Source organism: Dama dama, chromosome 25 (assembly GCF_033118175.1).
Source record: "Dama dama isolate Ldn47 chromosome 25, ASM3311817v1, whole genome shotgun sequence".
Classification (NCBI taxonomy): Eukaryota; Metazoa; Chordata; class Mammalia; order Artiodactyla; family Cervidae; genus Dama; species Dama dama.
In genome coordinates this window covers 43,282,299-43,305,250 of record NC_083705.1, presented here as the reverse complement: position 1 = coordinate 43,305,250, position 22,952 = coordinate 43,282,299, and the positions used below count along the sequence as shown (strand labels likewise).

Here is a 22,952-nt window from a genome sequence, read left to right as displayed (position 1 = left end):
GTATTCTCTGTGTCTTGATTTAATCAATATGCCACAATATCTATTTGAAAACCAGACCAGATGACTCTTGTTTCCATTCATTTTGAAAAGGTTTCTTGGGCACAGCTAATCTCATGTCTCAGAGAGAGGCTGGCTTGCTCCCGCCACAGACTCTCTATGGAATTTTCATGAATTGTTGGGCAGGATTGGGGGGTTGGATTGAAGGCCAAAACCAGCCTCCCTTCCCTGATTTAAGACTGGCTTTTATGACAGTATTTACAAGCAGGAGTTGTTTTCACCATGATGGGACACTAATGGGCCCTCCCTAGCTCAGTTATCACCAACTATCTCTTCCACAATGTGGCTGTCTTCTGGGGCCATGCAAGCTTTGGGGATATGAGTTTGCTCAAGATGGTTGAATGTATTTTTTGTGTGCTTTTCCTTCCAGTTTCATTGAGATACAATTGATATAACACACTGTAAAAGCTGAAGGTATACAGTAGAATGATTTACCACAAATACTTCATGAAAAGATTATCACAGTAAGTTTAGTAAACATCCGTCCTCTCATATAGGTACAAAATTTAAAGAAATAGGACAATTTTTTCTTGTGATGAGAACTCATGATTTACCCTCTGAACAGCTTTCATATATGATATATAGAGTGTTAATTATATTTCTGATGCTTACATTATATCCCTGGTCCGTATTTATGCTTTAACTGGAAGTTTGTACCCCTTGACTACCTTCATCTAGTTTTCCCTCCTGCAGGCCCCATCTCTGGTAACCACAAATCTGACGCCTTTTTGTGTGAGTTTGTTTCTCTTTGCTTTGGAAGTAGAGTTGACTCATGACACTATGTGTGTTCCTGATACGATACCCAACATAGTGATTTCTGTACATTTCAAAATGAACACCAGTTATGATATGTCCCTGTGGAAAGATGTTACATGCCTTAGAGGTTATTATGTGAAGTGAAATAAGTAAGACGGGAAGACGGATACTGTATGATGTCATTTATATGTGGACTGTAAAAAGCAAAAACAAGTGAACAAACATCACAAAGCAGAAACAGAGTTTTGTGTAGACACAAAGAACATATAGGTGATTGTCAAAGGGGAGGGCACGGGTGGGGAGGAAAGAAGTGAGTAAGACCAGTGAAGAAGAGGTACCAGCTTCTATTTGCAAAACAGACGAGTCACAGGTGTGAAATGGACAGCAAACGTATTTTTAAATCATTTCTATTTCACCTATGTACAAAGGTTGTTTGAGAAAATTTATACACACACACACTCACACATATTAATTAAAAAGAAATACTATGATCAGAAACCAAATAGGTGACACAGTTGTTATGAGATGAGATAGTTAAGTCCTGGATGTCACTAAACTCTGAGTTTCCTATTAGCAAAGATGAGAAAGAAACCAAGTTCTGAGAGAACTCTCCATGTGTGACCAAAGGATGCAAACCAATATTCCAGTGAAAATAATGTTTTTTTTCTGGATACAATTGCAGGAAGAAATTACCAAAGGAATCATTATATAAGGAATATTGAGCAATTGTAATGAATACTGACTATAATAGGAAAAGGAGTACATCAAGGCTGTATATTGTCACCCTGCTTATTTAACTTATATGCAGAGTACATCATGAGAAACACTGGGCTGGAGGAAGCACAAGCTAGAATCAAGATTGCCAGGAGAAATATCAATAACCTCAGATATGCAGATGATACCACCTTTATGGCAGAAAGTGAAGAAGAACTAAAGAGCCTCTTGATGAAAGTGAAAGAGGAGAGTGAAAAAGTTGGCTTAAAACTCAACATTCAGAAAACTAAGATCATGGCATCTGGTCCCATCACTTCATGGCAAATAGATGGGGAAACAGTGTCAGACTTTATTTTTTGGACTCCAAAATCACTGCAGATGGTGACTGCAGCCATGAAATTAAAAGAGGCTTACTCCTTGGAAGGAAAGTTATGACCAACCTAGACAGCATATTAAAAAGCAGAGACATTACTTTGTCAACAAAGATCCGTCTAGTCAAGGCTATGGTTTTTCCAGTGGTCATGTATGGATATGAGAGTTGGACTACAAAGAAAGCTGAGCTCCAGAGAATTGATGCTTTTGAACTGCGGTGTTGGAGAAGACTCTTGAGAGTCCCTTGGACTGCAAGGAGATCCAACCAGTCCATCCTAAAGGAGATCAGTCCTGGGTGTTCATTGGAAGGACTAATGCTGAAGCTGAAACTCCAATACTTTGGCCACCTGATGCGAAGAGCTGACTGGTTCGAAAAGACCCTGATGCTGGGAAAGATTGAGGGCAGGAGGAGAAGGGGATGACAGAGGATGAGATGGTTGGATGGCATCACCGACTCAATGGACATGAGTTTGGGTAAACTCTGGGAGTTGGTGATGTACAGGGAGGCCTGGCGTGCTGTGATTCATGGGGTCGCAAAGAGTCAGACACGACTGAGCGACTGAACTGAACTGACTATAACAGTGGTTTGAATTGTGGTTTTATAATGAGAAAAAAACTTCTTTGCATGACTCATCTCAGTCTCTCTCTTCTGCCTCCTGATTCTAAGTGCAAGATCTGAACCAAGCCCTGTCTGATGCTAAGCCAAATTTGAGATTGCTACCTGCACCCCACCCCATCTCCCCACCCCAGTCTCTCCCACACAATCCATTTTTCACTCTCAGCTTTTCTTTCCCATCAGCATGCAAATATATATTCCATACTCACAGAAAAGACTTCCTGAACTCCACAGCCCCTTCACCTACTGTCTCATTTCTCTGCTTTCCTTCAGCCTAGAGTTATTGAGGCATCTACGTTTACTGTTACTACTTTTTTCCAGCCTCCCATTAACTCAGCTCACTTCAATCTGCTTCCAGTCCCACCACTCATGTGAAGAGCACCAAGGACTCCATATTTCCAAGTATAAATTCACCCCATGAACATAGAACATGCCATTAAACTTGTTAAAATAATGTTTTAATGATAATGAATGTTTTTATACATCTGACCATTTTCTTAGGACAAATTGCCAGTAGTATTATAGAATAACAAAATCAGATAACTCAAACACTTGATGAAAGTGAAATTGGTAACCACTCAGTCATATCTGATTCTTTGTGACCCCACAAACTGTATAGCCCACCAGGCTCCTCTGTCCTTAAGATTTCCCAGGCAAGAATACTAGAGTGGGTTGCAGCTTCCTTCTCCAAAGAATCTTCCCGACCCAGGGATCAAACCCCAGTCTCCCACATAGGAGGCAGATTCTTTGCTGTTTGAACCACCAGCGAAGCGAAAACATTTGATATCTATCTTGCAGAAAGAGAAGAGCTCTCACTTTTTAAGCCCTGTTATCCTCCTAATGCTATGGACAATGGTCTTCTGTTATTAATAGTCAGTTGAGAATTACTGCTAAACTCCCAGTGAAAATGAATGATTAGACACTTAGAACATTGCCACATACCAGATTAACGCTGGTCTTTCAACAGACATTTTATTTTCCATTTATCATGTGCAGAGCACCCTGCGAGAAGATTTGGCTCTTACAGAAAACATTCAGTCATTCACTCACTCTCTTATCTAAATGATATGATTCTGCTGTATATGTAACCTTGCCAGACACTATTGCAGCTGTTTAGAAATCTTTTGCTTGCCTATCTAAATTGTACACTGCCCACTCCACCTCAGGTCCTGCATAGCCCCGCAGAATGTTGTCAGTAAATTAATATTCATTATTCTCTGAAGTTACAAAGGTTCCACACTTGAAATTTTCAGCACACCATGATGAAAACGTGGCCTGAGGCTATATTGCTGTGTTCACAGCCACCTCTCGCATCATGCTTTGCCTATGTATCTCCGCCATCAGCAGGTAGTAGAGAAGCAGGTCCCTAACACCTTGGTTTCTGGCCATCTGCTTAGCTTTCCACAGCCCCATTATCTTTAGAAAAGGAGACTCCAGGGGAGAAGGATACAGTGGGTTGTGCTTGGTTGACTGGTTTATGTTCTTCAAAAGACAACTCTCTGCAGGGGTTATGCAATTGGTGCCTCCTCTGTGTGTGCCGGCATAAAGATAAAGGAGTCGGGGAAGCTTTGAGGTGAGGGCCCTCGAGGTCATCTGATGCCTGGCATGCCATTCTTGGGCTGTAGTCAAATAAGAGTTTCATGAAGCATGATGAATGGAAAAGAACAAACAAATGTGCCTATGGCTGGTTCTTTAGAGCCACTGTCTCCCAACCATCCCACCCCAACCACCACAGAATTGTACCCAGGGATTACTTTCATTCAGGTGGAAAGATAAGAACCAGAAGGACTGTTTGTGGGACAGGGCGGAGTGAAGAAAACCATTCAGCTTTCTTGCAGACCCTCTGAGTCCCTGTGTCACCAAGGCTGATGTTGGGGTTTTGAGGATGCTCAACGATTCACACTTCCTCTCTTTGTCCATTTTCTGAACCAGTTGAGAAATAATAAACTCAGAAGATACAGAATGGAATACCTTCCATAATTATGGTAAAGGCTGGATCAGAGAACATTGTTTACTCTTAAGGCACAAGCTCCCTTTTGCCCAGTCCAGCCTATGGAACCCACCTGAGGGAAAGTTTGGACTTGCAGAGAGGTCACTTTTAATATCTACCCAGGTCACTGCTTTCTGCTTGTCGAGGCGGAGAGGGAAGGTGAGGGGGGGACCCATTTGCCCCCAATTCCTCCTCGCCTCCCAGGTCCTTTGATAGGTTAGCTTCATTCAGTTTGGAAATATGGGCCAAATACTTCTACTCAGCATCTATCTCTGCCTCTGTAGGGAGGTGAAAGGTTGGCCAAGCATCCAACAGTATTTCAGGAAACTCTTCTCATGACTGAAGCTTCAGGAGTGGAGAATGAGTGTTCCTTTTCTCATCCTTCATAAGAGTGATTAGGAAAATGGTCCCAAATACAACCTGGTTCTTATGAGTGAAGATGAACTCTGATAAATGATAGCTCACATCATCTAGGAGGCTTATAATATTGAACAAAGTTACAATCCCCAAGGTGTGTAACTTCTGTGCTGAGCTAACTCCTTTTTTCTTTTTTATCCACATAAGTGAAATTCCCTAGTTGTTTCTTTTTCAAACGTCTCTTGGAGTAACATATGCCTGTAATATGTCTAAATCAGAAGTGTAAACTTTAGGGTCACAGAATGTTAGTGCCAGCAGGTCATCAAATCCAATCCAATTCCTTATTTTATTAGAAAACATGAGACCCAAGGAGATTAAATGACTCATTCAAGGTCACACAATCACTTATGTCAGTCTCTCTCCCAATTATTGGTTTCCATGACTAGGGTATTTCCAACTAGATCATGTCGATACATCAGAGAAAACCTGTATAACCTCTATAAAAACAAGCACATAGGTTTTTAAAAAATAAGTCATCCCTTAATATAGAAATTTGTCTTTTGTTTATCAATTTTCCTCATGGCAATAACCCTTAAACTTGTTATGTATTCAGTCAATGATTTGACTATTCTCGTTCTAAATAAATGGCTCTTTTTTTTTAAATGTTCTCTTTTCCTAATTAACAAAGTGCCAAGTGGAGAGAGATAAGTTATGCACTTTAATTACAATAACCCCAGGCTATGGGGAGAATGCTTATCACTGGCTTGGACTGTGTGTTCTGTGCTCACTTAGAAACAGCACTGGCAAAATCTTCAGAGAAGCGGTGCATTTGAGATCTGAGGTGGGGGGGTCATTAGGAAACAGGAGTGGGGATCTTCATTCCAGCTGTCTTCATGCAGTACTGTGTCTCATCCTCTCTCTGCTCATTTCCTTCCTATTAAAAATGGGAAGTGGTGATGATTGAGAGAGACAAGAAGAGATGCTGCAACAAGTACTGGAGTGCAGTATCAAGAGTCCAGAATTCTAGATCCGCTCTGCCACTGATGAGCTGTCTCTCTGGGCAAGTCACATGGTCTCTCTGAGCCTCAGCTTACTTCTCTGTGAAACTGACTTGTTGTGCTTGGCAATCTCCAAGGTCTTTCTACACAAGTTAAGATGTCTTTGACTCTAAGACTTTGTAATTCCACATTCTCATCCCACTCTTATCTCACACTCTTTGTTTCCCCAAACTGAACAGTAACCTCTGGCTTCAAAGAGATATGTTACATACAGTGTCAAACAGAAGCAATGATTATAGAGACTAAGTAATTGTATTCGTTGAACAAGACATGTCTTATTTTCCTTGTCAAAATGAGAGGAGAATCTGGAGTCATTTGTGTTCTCATCATGGTACCATTTCACAGCTGTGGCAATGGTCCTTTCCTTTAAGAGTTTCCTTCAAGGTAGAGTTTCCTTCCTAGGATGAGTTAAAGGGCAGGATGAGGACTCAGTTACCTTCACCCCTATTCCTGGCTCCACTATATCCATCTGGCTAAAGTGCCTTATATACTTCATGTCAAGACATTTGTATGCTAGAGGATTCTGGGTGTCAAATTAGGGGTCATACAGCCTGCTTCTGGTCTTGAGTTTTCCACTCATGAGATGCATGACCTTATATTAAGTCACATCTCTTCTGTGGCCTGAATTTCCACATTTATGAAATGAGAATTTTGGACCCGATGGTCTTCCAACTCTAAACATCTGGTCCTGAGCTGGGGAAAGAGACAGGAATGGTGACAGTCTGGGGAGAATGTCTTTGGATTTGGGGGCAGCATCTCACCACACAGGGACTTGTCCCCAGTATTCTGCCACTTAAACAGACCTGGCCAGGTGGGCTAGGACAGGGCAGAGACAGACTGCCTCTGCAGTGCCGTGCTGTGGTATGAGTGTCTCCTATGCCTGGTGGGGGTCTTAGCCGTTGGCGAATGTGTGAAGCGTCAGTTAAATGGAGGATAGGGAGGCGAATCAAGAAGTCTAAAATATAGTTCCTGCCCTCAGGGCATTCACATTTGAGTTGACAAACACCAGGATTCCAGAAAGTGTAAATACCATTTTAAATATGCATTGAGTTCATTAAACTATGGATGCTTATTCTGAGCCCAGGATTAGAGACATATCTGTGGGTGAACAGCGCCACCAAGGAGAAGATGGAAGTATTATTCTCTAGACTTGGCTGCTCCGTCTCTTCTGGAGTCACCATTTTTTCCCCCCAGAATAGTCTGTTTTCTTTTTCAAATATTACTTGATTTTGGTCTTTGGATGATACATATTCAGCTCTGTCTCTATAGAGTGCATGCAACTGGAAGGGTAGGTAAACTACTTATTATGATACAGGAGAAGGGAAATTAGGTGATGTGGAGAAGAGCATTAACGAAAGTCTCAGGGTAAAAAAACAAGTTGTGCTCACGAAACAACTAGTAGACCAGTTTGGCCATTGAGACTTTGGAAGATGGGGGAAAAAAAAGTCAAAACTACAATTTGGAGTCAGATCATAAGTAGCATGTGAGTGAAATTTGCTCAGTTCTGTCCGACTCTTTGCGACCCCACGAACTGTATAGTCCATGGAATTCTCCAGGCCAGAATACTGGAGTGGGTAGCCTTTTTCTTCTCCAGGGAATCTTCCCAACCCAGGGATTGAACCCAGGTCTCCCACATGGCAGGTGGATTCTTTACCAGCTGAGTCACACGTGAAGCCCAAGAACACTGGAGTGGGTAGCCTATCCCTTCTCCAGGGGATCTTTCCAAACCAGGAATCAAACCAGGGTCTCCTGCATTGCAGGCAGATTCTTAACCAACTGAGCTATCAGGGAAGCCCCATAAGTGGCATATTGTAATCAAAGAGACTAAGGATAAAGTTGTTTACTGTCTGTGTGCCTTTGAGCAAGTAATTTAATCTTCCTCAGTTGATATCTCCACATGGTAAAACGTTAGTAATAATACCAATTTCACAGGATTTGGCAAGGATAATAGAATATATGCACAGCTCCTGGCACAGTAAAAATGATCAATAAATGTTAATTTTATAAATCCCAGACTCTCCATAGTGGTTTCTTCTCTTATAGGCAATGGGAAAACAATGACCAGACAAACCTGGCTTTCAGTTAGGCCAGACCTAACTGAAAAACTATTTTTTTTTTTTTTAAAAAAGACAAAGTCTTTTGATCTTAGTCAAACCGCTTAACTTCCCTGACTTCAATTTACTTATCTGCAAAGTGAAATCTACCACACTTACACTGAAGGATTATTGTAAAGTTTAGGGATGTTTGATGTGTAACACCCAACAATACCTGTCTGTATGACAGAGGCAGTGGGTTTCCATAAACAGTGGTGATGGGATAAGGGAGGAAAAAGAGGAGTTGTGATCTTTGTTGTTTTCAGTCACTCGGTCATGTCTGACTCTTTGTGACCCCATGGACTGCAGCATGCCAGGCTTCCCTGTCCTTCACTATCTCCCTGAGATTGCTCACACTCATGTCCATTGAACTGATGATGCCATTCCAACCATCTTATCCTCTGTCGGCCCGTTCTCCTCCTCCCTTCAATCTTTCCCAACATCAGGGTCTTTTCAAATAAGTTGGCTCTTTGCATGTGTGGCCAAAGTGTTGGAGGTTCAGCCTCAGCATCAGTCCTTCCAATGAACACCCAGGACTGACCTCCTGGTTAGATCTCCTTGCAGTCCAAGGGACTCTCAAGAGTCTTCTCCAACACCACAGTTCAAAAGCATCAGTTCTTCAGCGCTCAGCCTTCTATATGGTCCAACACTCACATCCAGACATGACTACTGGAAAAACCATAGCTTTGACTGTATAGACTTTTGCCGGCAAAGTTCTTTGCTTTTTAATTTGTTGTCTAGGTTTGGAATAGTTTTTCTTCCAAGAAGCAAACGTCCTTTAATTTCATGGCTGCAGTCACCATCTGCAGTGATTTTGGAGCCCAAGAAAATAAAGTCTGTCACTGGTTCCATTGCTTCTACATGTATTTCCCATGAAATGATGGAACGGGATGCCATGATCTTAGTTTTTTGAATGTTGAGTTTTAAGCCAGCTTTTTCACTCTTTTCTTTCACCTTCATCGAGGCTATTTAGTTCCTCTTTACTTTCTCTCATAAGGGTGGTGTCTTCTGTTTATATAAGGTTATTGATATTTCTCCTGGAAATCTTGATTCCAGCTTGTGCTTCATCCAGCCTGGCATTTCGAATGATGTGCTCTGCATATAAGTTAAATAAGCAGGGTGACAATATGCAGCCTTGAGGTACTCCTTTCCCAATTTAAACCAGTCCATTTTTCCATATCCAGTTCTAACTGTTGCTTCTTTGCATGCATACAGATTTCTCAGGATGCAGGTAAGGTGGTCTGGTAGTCCCATCTCTTTAAGAATTTTCCAGTTTGTTGTGTTCTGCGTAGTCCAAGGCTTTAACTTAGTCAGTGAAGCAGAAGTAGATGTTTTCCTGAATTCTCTTGCTTTTTCTATGATCCAATGGTTGTTGGCCATTTGATTTCTGGTTCTTCTGTCTTTTCTAAATCCAGCTTGAACATCTGGAAGTTCTTGGTTCACATACTATTGAAGCCTAGCTTGGAAAATTTTGAGTATGACCTTGCTAGCATGTGAAATGTGTGCAATTGTGTGGTAGTTTGAACATTCTTCAGCATTGCTTTTCTTTGGGATTGGAATGAAAATGAACCTGTTCCAGTTTTATGGCCACTGCTGAGTTTTTCATATTTGCTGGCATTTGAGTGCAGCACTTTAACAGAATCATCTTTTAGGATTTGAAATAGCTCAGCTGGAATTCCATCGCCTCTGCTAGCTTTGTTCATAGTGATGCTTGCTAAGACCCACTTGACTTCACACTCCAGGATGTCTGGCTCTAGGTGAGTGATCACACCATCGTGTTTATCCAGGTCATTAACATATTTTTTTGTATAGTTCTTCTGTGTATTCTTGCCACCTCTTCTTAATATCTTCTGCTTCTGTTAGGTCCATAATATTTCTGTCCTTTATTGTGCCCATCTTTGCATGAAATGTTCCCTTGGTATCTTTAATTTTCTTGAAGAGATCGCTAGTCTTTCCTATTCTATTGTTTTCCTCAGTTTCTTTGCATTGTTCACTTTGTTTTGTCTCCAAGTCATGTCCGACTCTTTTGCAACTCCATGGGCGGTAGCTCACCAGGCTCCTCTGTCCATGGGATTTCCAGGCAAGAATACTGGAGTGAGTTGCCATTTCCTTCTCCAGGATTGTTCACTTTGGAAGGCTTTCTTATCTCTCCTTGTTATTCTTTGGAACTCTCCATTCAGATGGGTATATCTTTCTTTTTCTCCTTTGCTTTCCACTTCTCTTCTTTTCTCAGCTATTTGTAAGGTGTCTTCAAACAGCCATTTTCCCTTTTTGCATTTCTTTTTCTTGGGGATGGTTTTGATCACCTCCTGAACAAGGTTACAAACCTCCATCCATAGTTCCTCAGGCTCTCTGTTTATCAGATCTAATCTCTTGCATCTATTTGTCATTTCCACTATATAATTGTAAGGGATTTGATTTAGGTCTTACCTGAATGGCCTTTCCCTACCTTCTTCAATCTAAGTCTGAATTTTGCTACAAAGAGTTCATGATCTGAGTCACAGTCAACTCCTGGTCTTGTTTTGGCTGACTGTATAGAGTTTCTCCATCTTCGGCTGCAAAGCATATAATCAATCTGATTTTGTGATCATTGAGATTCTTGAATTCTTGACCAAAAAGCCTGGACATCTATTTTGTAGGCAGTGGGAGTCTGAAAATGTTTTTCCAGGTAGAGCATTATAAGATGAAATGCAGAGAATCTTGACATTCATACAATAGTACATAATACAATAGTACATAATACAATACATAATAGTACATAATACAATAGTATTATGTAACAATGAGTAGAATGTGCAGGGGGCAGGAGTGAGCACCCTGGAGGTACAGAGACCCACCACTGAAGATAAAATCCATCTCTCTTCATGCATGTGCTATATTAATTCTTTTATTACCATTTGAATTCTTTCTAATGAAATTCAGTAATTCTGAAAATATAAAAGAGACAAAGATAAAATCGAGAGTGATGAGGGTGAGACGAAAGAGACAGGGAGAGAAATAGAAAGACACAAAGATGCAGAGAGACAAGAGAAGGGGAAGCTGTCCCCAGGGGCTTCCTGGATGTTTGTGTGTAGACATCTGGCACACAGCTGTGCTGGCTTGATGCAGGTGGCTGAAAGAATTTGCATCTAGGTATAAATCTGGCACCAACAGGCTTGAATTTTCAGCTGACATGTGGGCTCCTTTAAATAAAACTGGGACACTGGTGTGGAGGTGGTGAGAAAATCTCCACCAAGACATGCCTCTTACCTGAGAAGAGGACCTTCCCTGCCATCTGTGGATCACCTGCAGACCACGTGCTCCTCTTCCTAAGACAGAAGAAGATGTCTGGTCAGCAGTGTGCCCGCTGAGCAGGCTTCCCACACTCCCTTTCTGTCATTTCCTTCAGTTTCGTGGTCAATCTACTTGCTATTTTTCTTAGAGGAGGGTGAGTTTGCTTTTACAAGAAAGGTGTTTGGCTTAGTTTATTCTGAAAGCAGATTTGTCTTTAAATTCAATGTATGTTTTTAATGTCATTTTTCTTTCTTTTTACTAGTCATTCAATAACTAATGAGCATCAGTGACCTACAAAAGTGAGTTTCTGTTGCCAGAGTTGTTACAGTCATAAAGTTCAGTGCCTGGTGTGTCTGAATTAGGGATGGCCCCTGGTACCTGTGCTTACCCTAAACCACCAGGATGACTTGGGGGCGCTATGGAGCAGAGCTTTGAAAGACTCTCAGACCTGGGCGTAGGGCTTCCTGTGTGTAGCCTAAATTGGGACTTCGGATCAGTAGATTTTTCTGGATGACAGCTGAATAAAACTGTTAATCTGACCATCCCCTAAGGAACAATACGCTGTGTTGTCCCCTACAAGTTTTTCTCAGCCCACCTTTCAGTTTTGAAAGATCTTCCTGTCCTATGGATGGAAACGGTTGAGACCCAAGATGTCGCATGGGACCCCTTTTTTTTTCTGGATGTGTTTGCTGTAGTATAATGTCTCTTTCTTATTTTAAAGAACTTTTAATGAAATATCTCGTACATCAAAAGTATATTTATACATATATTAGTTTATGCTTTTGTATAATATATAAATGCTCATGGGTATCCAGCACCTACCTTAAGAAACAGAATATTTTAGAGTACTTTCAAAGACCCTGTATGTCAACTTCATTCATAGTCCTCTTCTAACCTTCCCCAGGTATTTTTGATCATTGCCTTGTTTTTCTTTTCTTTTTTAAAAAAATATTTATTTATTTGGCTGCATCAAGTCTTAGTTGCAGCACCCAGGATCTTCAGTGTGTCATATGGGGTCTTTTTCATTATGGCTCACAGGCTCAGTAGTTGTAGCACATGGGCTTAGTTGCTCCACTGCATGTTGGGTCTTACCAGGGATTGAACCCACATCCCCCATATTGGAAGGTGGATTCTTAACCACTGGACCACTAGGGAAGCCCCCTGCTTTACTTTTCTTAAGAGTTTAAACTACACACACAATGGGTCTTCCATATTGTTCTGTGGTTGGTTGAATCCATGGATGCAGAACCTGCAGATACCGAGAGCCAATTGTGCTCTGGCATTTTATATAAACTGGCATTTTATAAAGAACTTGAGCATCTGCAGATATTGGTATCTGAGTGGGTCCTGTACCCTCACCAAAAACATACACGTATGTTTGTGTTAGTTGCTCAATCATGTCCAACTCTTTGCAGTCCCATGGACTATAGTCTGCCAGGCTCCTCTGTCCATGGAATTCTCTAGGCAAGAATACTGGAGTGGGTTGCCATTCCTTTCTCCAGAAGATCTTCCCAACCTGAGGATCAGACATGGGTTTCCTGAGTTGCAGGCAGATTCTTTATCGTCTGAGCCACAAGGGAAGTCTGCATGTGTGTATGTATCCTTAAATAATATATAATTTTTCTTGCTGCTGATTTTTATATAAGTGTCATCAAACTGGTATCTCTTGGCAACTTGCAATTTTTTGCATAAAATCATGTGAGATTAAACCATGTTGATGCATTAAATGCCTCAACTAAGCGTTCATCCAATGCCTCAACTAATGCCTCAATTTAATATTCGTTCATCTTCCCTGTCACATAGTATTCCACTCCATACCATTCTCTGTTGATAGATATTTGGGGTGTTACTGTTATTATAAATAGCAAATTTGGCAGGTTCTTTTTTTACTATTATAAATTATGATGTTGCAAACATATTATGCTCCTGTCTCCTGGTACACATGGCAAAGATTTTCTCCATATTTTGTAAGTGAGAGTGAGATTGCCGGGTCAAAAGGTATGAACATTTTCTACTTCATTAAGTATTCCCATGTGTTTTGCAAAGAGGATATACCAGTTTCCACATCTAACATCAGAGTGTGAGTCTCCATTGATTCCATCCTTGGCAATACATTTTATACTTTTAATTTTTAATTATGAACATATGATAGCACATTTACAAGAGACTTGAAAAATACAGAACAAGGTTACATATAGTTCCACTATATGTTACAATTACTTTTGTTAAGTAGATAAATTAAGGCTTTTAGTTGGAGTTTCAATATCGAAGTCTCAAAAATTAATAGAATGCTTGTACATTCTATTATTATTTCTCTGTAATAGAAGATTCTTCTCTTCTATTACAGAGAAGTAGAATGATATAGTAGGCCTGAAAAGCACTATGAACCAATTCAACAATTAAGATTTATACAATTTTCACACAACAGTAGGATACAAATTCTGTTCAAGTTCCCATAGTCTGTAAATTAGGAGACACTGGAACATATCCAGGAACATAAAACAATTTCATGCAAAAATTTCATGGTAAAGGTAGCAATACATTTTTTTTTTCAGGCGCTGCTGTGTGGCATGTAGGATCTTAGTTCCCCAACCAGGGAGTGAACCCGTGCCGCCTGCATTGGGAGTGTAGAGTCTTAACCACTGGGCCACCAAGGAGATCCCCTTGGCGATATTTTTTTATTGTCTGACTTTTGTCTTTGCCAGTCTTGTTGGTGTAAAATGGCAGCTGTTTCTGCTTTTTATGGGCTTTTCCTTGATTACTTATGAGATTAAATGATTTTCATATTTTTGGCTCAACATTGCTTCCTCTTCTGTGTTGAATTCCTTGTGTGTTTCTGATGTATCTCCATCCATTCAGTACAGCTATATATGGGCTATGTTAGGTTAGAAAAGGGGGCAAAGGCACGTGCTGACTGCAGGGTGCTGCTTCCTCTCCGAAGGTCCCGAGGAATCAGGAAGTGGGCGCTATGGACCCCATTATGCAACCGACACAGAGGCTGGCGAGGATGATGACACACTGGAAGACGACTTAGATTTGGATATTTCCTTTGAGGAGGTAATAAGTCCTGCTTTATAAACTTGGGTGTTTTTGTTTCCTTGCTGAACAAAGCGGTTTAGTCAATGGACCATGAACATCTTACTTCAGAGTTACTTAAATTGGCTCATTTGCTTTTAAAACTTATTTATTTCCTCTGACTATTAGTCTCCAGGTGATCGTAAATGAATAGTAACTAGATACCAACTATGCCGATGTTCTAAAGTCAGCTCCTGCTTGCTGACTTCACCATTTGGCAAAAGCATATTTAGATTCCAAGCAAGTGAAATTTTATAAAGTCAGTATTTATAAGGAAATGAACAGTTCCTTGAAAGAGTAATGTGCCTTAATGATGTTGTAATAAAGATAAGTCATGTAATATCAGTTTTAGCACTGATTTTCTGAGTAATACAAGGGAAGGTACTTAAAACTCTTGAGCCTGAAGTTCTTTATCCATAAACTGGAGTCAGTACTATTTGCCATCTCTACCTCCCAAGGTTTTGGGAAATATCAAAATAACTGTAGTTTCATGTATTAGACATCAACCATAAATAAGGCAATCTAATTACTGTGTTCCATGTTGATCCTGAACTTCTTTTCCTTTCTGTCTTTAGGTTAAACCACTTCCTGCTATCAAAGAAGGGAATAAGAAATTTTTTGTGGAATCCAAGATGGCACCTAGACCGAACCCGATGACTGTTTCTAGGCTTGTCCCCCCAACCCCAGCATCTCTCCCCACAACTGCGGTGGCTCCCCAGCCCACGCCGATGGACAGGAAAGGAAAGAATGGTGTGGCTATGATGCCAAGGCTTTTTGACATGTCTTGTGATGAGACTCTTTGCTCTGCTGACAGCTTTTGTGTCAATGACTACACCTGGGGGGGTTCTCGATGCCACTGCAACCTGGGCAAAGGTGGTGAGAGCTGCTCAGAAGGTAGGTGCTTGGGGGAGTGGCTGGGGACATGGTGGTGACCCTGCAGGGAGCCAGAGAGCAATACTGCAGTCCACACGAGGTTCCTTCTTGTCCTTTTCCTAAGATAGGCCCCTTCTTCCATGTTTTAGTTATTAAACTAGCTAGTTAGCAATACAGGGCAGGTGTAAGTCTTCCATTGCTTCTAGTTGAATAGCAGCCCTATTCCTGTATGTGCCAAACATGTAGTCCTTTTGGAGCAATGCATAAATCATCCCAATGGCACCTTGGGGGTGAGTTTACTTTTGTGACACCTCTTCTAAAAAAAAATACAGCAGAAATCTGTGCATGAAGATTAGGAAGGATACTAGTTGAGCCAATGTATATTACACAGTTCTACAATGTGAAGTAGGTGTCAGTGGCCTTAAAGTCACTGATTTCTTTTTAGAGTGGCAAGTAATAATCTCCAAAGATCTGATTTCTCCCTAAGAACTTCAGAAGCTCAATGTCCCCAGGAATGAGAATCCTCGGGGTAAAGAGTAGAGAAATGATGATGGTAAGCTAGGCTTAACAGACTATCAGGGGTTTTTACTTAATAACATCCAAGCAATGGTGTTGCGTATTGATGTTTTGCATTTGAAGAAGTGACCAAACAGCGTTCTTTTGTCTTTTTCTTTTTTCAGATATTGTTATACAGTATCCTCAGTTCTTTGGTCATTCCTATGTAACCTTTGAACCTTTGAAGAACTCTTACCAGGCATTTCAAATTACTCTTGAATTTAGGGTAAGAAGGATTAATCCTTTGATGAGTGACTGTTGGACATCTTAATGCAACAATGTGCTGCATCAAAGGGAGAAGGAGAAGGGGAGAGGAAGCAGAGGGTAAACCCATTCACAGGGCAGCAAGAATGACGGGCACATTTGCACACTCAAGGGCAGCAGCAAAGGGAGAGTGATTTGTGTGTGTTACTGAACTATGGAAATGGCTGGTCTGAAAGTGCCCAAGGAGAATGTTTGGGTTCCAGCCATATTTCGCATGTTGACCTAAAAGTTGAGAATTACATTTCATTCAGCAGATTTGCTGAGGACTTAAGCCCAATTGCTGAGGACTTAAAGGGCTTTCCTGGTGGCTCAAATGGTAAAGAATCTGCCTGCAATGTGGGAGACCAGGGTTCAATCCCTGGGTTGAGAAGACTGCCTGGAGAAGGAAATGGCAACCCACTCTAGTACTCTTGCCTGGAGAATTCCGTGGACAGTAGAGCCTGTTGGGCTACAGCCCATGAGGTCCCAGAGAGTTGGACCCAACTGAGTGACTAACACTTTCACACTTTAAGCCTAATAGCTCTGAGGGACTATTCCCTGGGGAATAATAGCCCTGAGGGACTATGTCCTCATCAAGTTCATCAAATAAAACATAATTCTCAACTCTTAGGTTGTGCGTTTTTTTTTTTTTTTCCAGTTGACTTTTATAATCATGACCAGGCCAAGATTTCAGAAGGCATAAATGCATTCTTCATCCCCAAATCCCTTTTAGTGGAAGCCCAAACAACCTTCCTTGTTATAACTGCACCTGCACAGATAGAAAAATAGCTATATGCAACCCTGGCACATGGAGACAGCCCAATAGATGCTCTCCGATCTGAATCAGCTGCAGTGCCTTCAGCTTAAAGGGATTCTTTTGGGTATCTCAGATGACAGGAATAGGTTTGGAGATGTGGAAGCAAGTCCCCTTTAAGGTCAGAGTGTTGAGAATCCACAAGATGACTTGTCTCAGTCTAGGACCAGCAGCATGGGTGAAAACCAAACTAGTCCATGGACTGCTTGTATTGTCATGTTCTCCTAATGCAAGGAAAGATGCAAATTTGCTTGGGAAGTTAAAAAAAAGAAAAAGAAAAACTGGAATGCCCTTTGGCAAGAATAGAATTTGATGAGGATGAGAGCAGCCCCTGTGGGACCACCGTCTCTGCACACACGGTCTCCTGAGGCTCTGCTGGTGGATCCAGGAAGAGTAAAGAGTGGGTCAGATATGGGGCTGCCTTCCTCTCATGTCACTGCCAATTCCTCACACACTGTTTATATCCCTGCCCCCTGTTTATTGAAAATGAACTAGAACTATGTACCTGGGAATTAATTGGAGTCATGCATGCTTATAAATAGGACCTCAGTGGAGATGCTCAAGTTCCGTATCGTGAGTGTTTCTGGGTGGCCCTCTGTGGAAGAGGAGATGCTCGTTGTTCATGTGGCTTTTGTTTGTATAACAGGCAGAGGCGGAGGATGGCTTACTGCTCTACTGCGGGGAGAATGAGCACGGGAGGGGAGATTTCATGTCCCTGGCTGTCATCCGGCGCTCTCTCCAGTTCAGGTAATTCCTGGCAAAACCCCCTGGAATGTTTAATACTACCCTACAATATGTTTTCCTTTCTGTACTGTGAACAAAACCTATACTCGATTTATAGGATAAATAAAGGAACTGTGTGTATTATGGAGCCTGGACCAGTCTACTAAATACTGGAGTATCAAGATTGCAGGGTAACCTCTGAAATTTGAATCTGGAACCTTGTAATCATTCATTCACTCAAGAGCAAATCTGGTGGATGCGATGGGAAGAAGGCTGTGACCTTCTTGTCCCCTGCAGTAGATTCAGCTGACAGCCGCGGAGCCCAGAGAGGAGCCCACAGCCTCCTGGAGGTTCCTAGAGACTCAGACCGTATCCTCATCTTTCCTCCAGACTGGGATGGACTGTTTGACTTACCTCCTCTGCCCTGATCCTTTGTGTCCCATTGCATCTTGGAAGCCACCCACCTTTGGTTTCTGTGTGGTTTTCTGGAGGCGGAGTTCTGTGGATGTGTGAGTGTTTTAATCATCCTCACAGAGGTGTACATAGGACTATTTGGTGAGGTCAGCCAAGTGCTTCTCCATGGCTTACTGGTCAAGATCCCCATGGTAACATTCCCTGGCGACCTGACCTTCCACAAGTGACTTAACCTCTCCAACTCTGTGTTACCTCCCAGCGTTACTGTGAGGATTAAACGCATTAATACACAAGAGAACTTAGAGCAGTGCCTGAACCACAGCAAGCACTCAGTAAGCACCAACCATTATTGTTTTTTGATCATTTCAGCACAAAAATTACTTTTGGTTTAGACAGGTAATACTGTCTATGAAGCATTCCACATGGGGTAGAAAATGCCCCCTGCCCCCTGCATCCTTTGCTAAATGCATCAATTGATGGGAGATTGAGTTCAGCTAGTAGGATGCAGGGCAGTGGTCCCTAACCTCGTGAGCTCTAACGCTCGGAGGATCTGAAGGACTTCCGCTAGCCCTGCTGGTTATTTGCTAGTAGCAGCTGTCCATCTCTGCAACTCCTACTGTTGATTCTGAGATCACCCCCTCTAGGTGAACCAGTTCTGCAATGCCTCTCCAGCCCATTCCTGTCTACTGAGGATCGGGAGACAAAGGGAGGCCGTGAGAAGCAGGCTGCAGTTAGTGCGCATCCTGAAAAGGACAGCACTATGTGTCATGGCCAGTGTCCTCCTCTGACAGCCTCGGGACCCAAGGGGGAGGTGCTATGGTGGCTGCTTAGAGCTTGGCTGGATGGGGTCAGGGTTCTAGATGTCAGGCATAGTGACCGGAGGGCACCCCAGGACATACGAAGGTTGGGGAAAAAAACAAGAATAATGCAACTGTCTGAGAATGCTCATTCTCCACCCACACCCGCTCTGAGCCGCAGCTTCCCATGGAAACCACACCTGCACTCAGGCCCAGCTGAACACAGATGGCACTGCTGCCCAGCTTGCCAAAATAAGTGTGAAGACTTGTCTTTGGGTTTTTTTTTTCCCAACATTTTATTAATATCACTGAGGCTGTCATTTGGGAGTTGTGGGAAGTCCCCAGAGAAATCCCCGGATGCAGAGTGACTCAAGCTCTAATTCTCCTCACCTTGAAACCATGTTTGGTATCCGGCCATCTCTGAGAAGGAGAGAGAGGATCTTAGCTGCCCAGGATTCTCTAAGCTACAGAGAAAGTCGGGTTAAAGGAGGCCCCACGTTGAAAGGTTCTATGGGCAGATTAAGACAACAAGATTGAGGTAGTCCTAGGGAAGAGGTGTCTTCCTAAGGAAGTTTTTCTGTATGTGGATTTAAACAGCCATTGATATCCATAAGCCTAACTCTGAACAGACTGGCTCTCAGGGAAGCTATTACTGCCCTGGAAGTGATGTCCATTGAGTCTGAACACAATAGTGAGCTTTCCTGGTAGCTCAGCTGGTAGTGAATCTGCCTGAAATGTGGGAGACCTGGGTTCATTCCCTGGGTTGGGAAGATCCCCTGAAGAAGATAACAGCTACCCACTCCAGTATTCTGGCCTGGAGAATTCCATGGACTGTACACAGTCCATGGGGTCACAGAGAGTTGGACACGACTGAGCAACTTTCACTTGCACTTTGATCTAAGAGTTTTCCTTTTCTTTTCTTCCCCCACAGGTTTAACTGTGGAACTGGGGTCGCCATCATTGTAAGTGAGACCAAAATCAAACTCGGGGGCTGGCATACTGTTACGCTCTACAGAGATGGGCTGAACGGACTGCTGCAGCTGAACAATGGCACGCCGGTGACAGGCCAGTCCCAGGTGAGTGTGCGCCGCACTCCCGGCCTCTGCCCAGCACTCCGGGAGGGTCCCGCTGCAGAGAGCTGGCAGATGGACTGTTTTGCATGGTATACACAGGCAACCCAGCTCTGATGTGCCCCTGCCAGCTTTTCCATTGAAGGTGGGCTTTCAGGGCTCATGTCCTTCCCACATCTACCAAGGAGGGGGACTCATTCACTGAATATGACTGAATATGACCGACAAGTCGGGACTGGCCGACATCATGGCCCTGGGTGCACCGGGACATGCGGGAGGCCTTGTACCTGAGGACATGTTCTTTTTCTACAAGGACATCAAAGCCAGAGGCAGAGGAAGGCCCCTATTGGAGGAATTGAAGCCATATTATTAGAGCCAAACATAAAGCTTGCTTTTAAGGCAGAGGTGTTGCAATCCTGTGGCTGTAGAAAATCATCCCGAAAGGTTCACTTGGTTCAATATGCAGGCATAATCCATTCATCCACCTTTTTTGGGGCCATGATTATAGGAAGTGGTAAAACAATTCAACTGTTGGGCTACTCAGCACATCACCTAGGTATTCACATATTTGTCATGCTCTGGGCAATTTTAGGACTGTGTTTAGAATAAATAGTTTGGATTAGCAACCTGCCAAGGAACCAAGTCTATAATTATAATCAGGCAGATGTTTGTATTCTCTGAGGAAAAAAGTAGCAAGAAAGCCTTTGTGTATATGTGTGTAGCTTTCTCCTTCCTAGACTCTTCATATTCTTTGCTGACAAGACAAGTTGTATAAAAGGGTCATAACTTGCTGCTAAAAAAAAATAATAATAATAGAAAAAATAAACTTCATCATTTGGATCCCAGTGGTTCCAAAGGAACAAGAATACAAATGTAGTGAATGTGAATCCAAGAAGATCATTATACAGATATACATATATTTCTAAGGAAGGGAAAGAGAGGATAAATGCACTGCTCACTTAATAAATGCCAGAACAATGGGCCTACTATGGTTAAAATTAAATTTTATAGAAATAAAGAAGCTTTGAGCTTGGGTTCAAAATACTAACCTGAATACAAGGTGGAGAAGCTGTAACAGAAGAAACACAAGTATAAGTATCATATAGTTTAAAACAAGGGAATTCAATGAAGGTTAATAAATAGGGCCATATGATAACAACATGCTAAAGAAATTATAGGTTACATTAATAAAGGCATAGCATCTAGAAAAATGGAGGTGATAATCCTATTCTATTCTGATGCCTGTGTATATAGTTTGCAGTGCTCTAACAGTTGGGAAGATCCTCTGGAGTAGGAAATGGCAGCCCACTCCAGTATTCTTGCCTGGAAAGTTCCATGGACAGAGGAGCCTGGCGGGCCATAGTCCATGGGGTCACAGTCAGTCAGACATGACTGAGCATGCACAACAGTGATTCTAGTCCTCAGATAGAATTGCCTTCAGAGGATATGATTTATTGAATATAATAATTAATTACAAAAAGTATATAGTTTTGTGGATACTCAGGGTAACATCTGCCTCTCTACTACCAGGATTTGCTAAGCAAGTTGTATAAGTCAGATTGCAAGTGTAGAGTGTTTAAGAAACTGTCTTGAGAGATAGTGATCCGTTTTAAGTCAGGGTTCCCCCAGAACATACCCGAGTTGATGAGTCTATGCAAATGATTCACTAAGAAAGGAATCCCATAGGAAACCTGTGATAGAAGGGATTAAAATGAACAAGGGAGTCAGTGAGAATGAGATCTAAGGCAAAGTTTACCAGGATCTGGCATTAGCCTGATCCTACAGGGGAGCTCTGGAGTGGAAGTTGTACCTCAGAGCACTGCCAACCCAAAGCAACAGAGTTGGACTTTCACACTTAATCACCCATTAAAACCTGTCAAGAGCTGTGCTGAGGGAATGCAAATTCTGGTACCACCAGTTCTTTCCATAGGCAGGCAATACAGGCTTCAGAGACCCAAAGGTAACCCTCATTAGAGGAAGATAAAGGCTAGGCTCAAAGGCTATTGTCTGGGTTGTTGTGAAGGGAGCCTCAGAGGAGCTACTCACCCCTATGGTGCACTTAATGCTCCAGAAAAGAAGAAAAGGATTTAGCTGTTGGGCTCCTGCTGTGGTCCTGGATCAGGGAATGGGGTCAGAGGATGGGATGAGATGAGGATGGGATCCAAAAGAAGTAAATCCTGAGGATCTTGATGAAATAAGTCAACCAGACACTCAATTCACCTAACAAAAAATATAAATAATTAACCCTTAAAATCCACTGTAAATATGTCAAAGCTGCCTAGCTCACATTTAATATACTATTTATAAATGATTCTTATTTATTCATTAGAAAAGATAAAGCAATGATTAGATGTTTTACTTATTGATAACAAAAGTATAAAGGGTAAAGATTACTTTTCAGTGGCTTACATTCTGGAAATTTTATAACTACTGGCAGCATGCCTTTACCCAGCCCTTCTCTAGATCCTTTAATCCAAACAAATGAGATATTTCTGCAATAAAAAACAAATAACCACGAGCACCTTAATTTTGTCCCTCTTCATGTTCAACTCTGTATTTTATAACCTCAAAACCTACAATCCAGATTGTGGTTTAGTCTAAGATTGGAAATGTCCCTACTTAGCTGTAATAAGACTTTAAAAAAAAACGTATCCATGAGCAAATTTCAAAATATTTTGCAACTCAGTCAGTCTTGGCAATTTCCCTCTCTCTCACAAATGACTCTTGCAGGATCTAGTATAAAGGTGACCGGGATAGTAAAAGGGTAAACGTTAGCCCACATATACACAAAATTAGTATTATCACCTTTGGAGACACAGAATAGTCCTATGGCCCATCCAAGATACACAGTAAATTGGTGTCAGGACTGGAAAGAGAAAGTTTGTTTTGGATGCCCAGCACGGTACACTGCCTGTTGGCTTACTCCAGCTTAGACTGACCTTCCTTTCCCTTCGAGGCGTTCCAAAGTCATCCCTTCTCAAAACACAGCTCTCTGAGTTCCCAATGCTAACTGTAGGTTTAATTTTCCAGTAGGACAATGACTTAAAGATAAATATCAGTGGAAAAATATTCATAAATTGGATATATGGGTATCCATATACA

At 41.9% G+C, this 22,952-nt stretch overlaps 1 protein-coding gene across 1 annotated transcript in view; it reads left to right on the top strand.

Annotated features, from left to right (window-relative positions):
- The window catches only part of EGFLAM (EGF like, fibronectin type III and laminin G domains), a 191,142-nt gene that overhangs the window by 116,545 nt on the left and 51,645 nt on the right, over positions 1-22,952 (top strand). Inside the window, exons 8-12 of the mRNA XM_061129917.1 lie at positions 14,228-14,343; positions 14,937-15,255; positions 15,915-16,015; positions 17,493-17,593; positions 19,712-19,856. Coding sequence (XP_060985900.1) covers positions 14,228-14,343; positions 14,937-15,255; positions 15,915-16,015; positions 17,493-17,593; positions 19,712-19,856 — 782 coding nt within the window. The remainder of the gene's footprint in view (positions 1-14,227; positions 14,344-14,936; positions 15,256-15,914; positions 16,016-17,492; positions 17,594-19,711; positions 19,857-22,952) is intronic.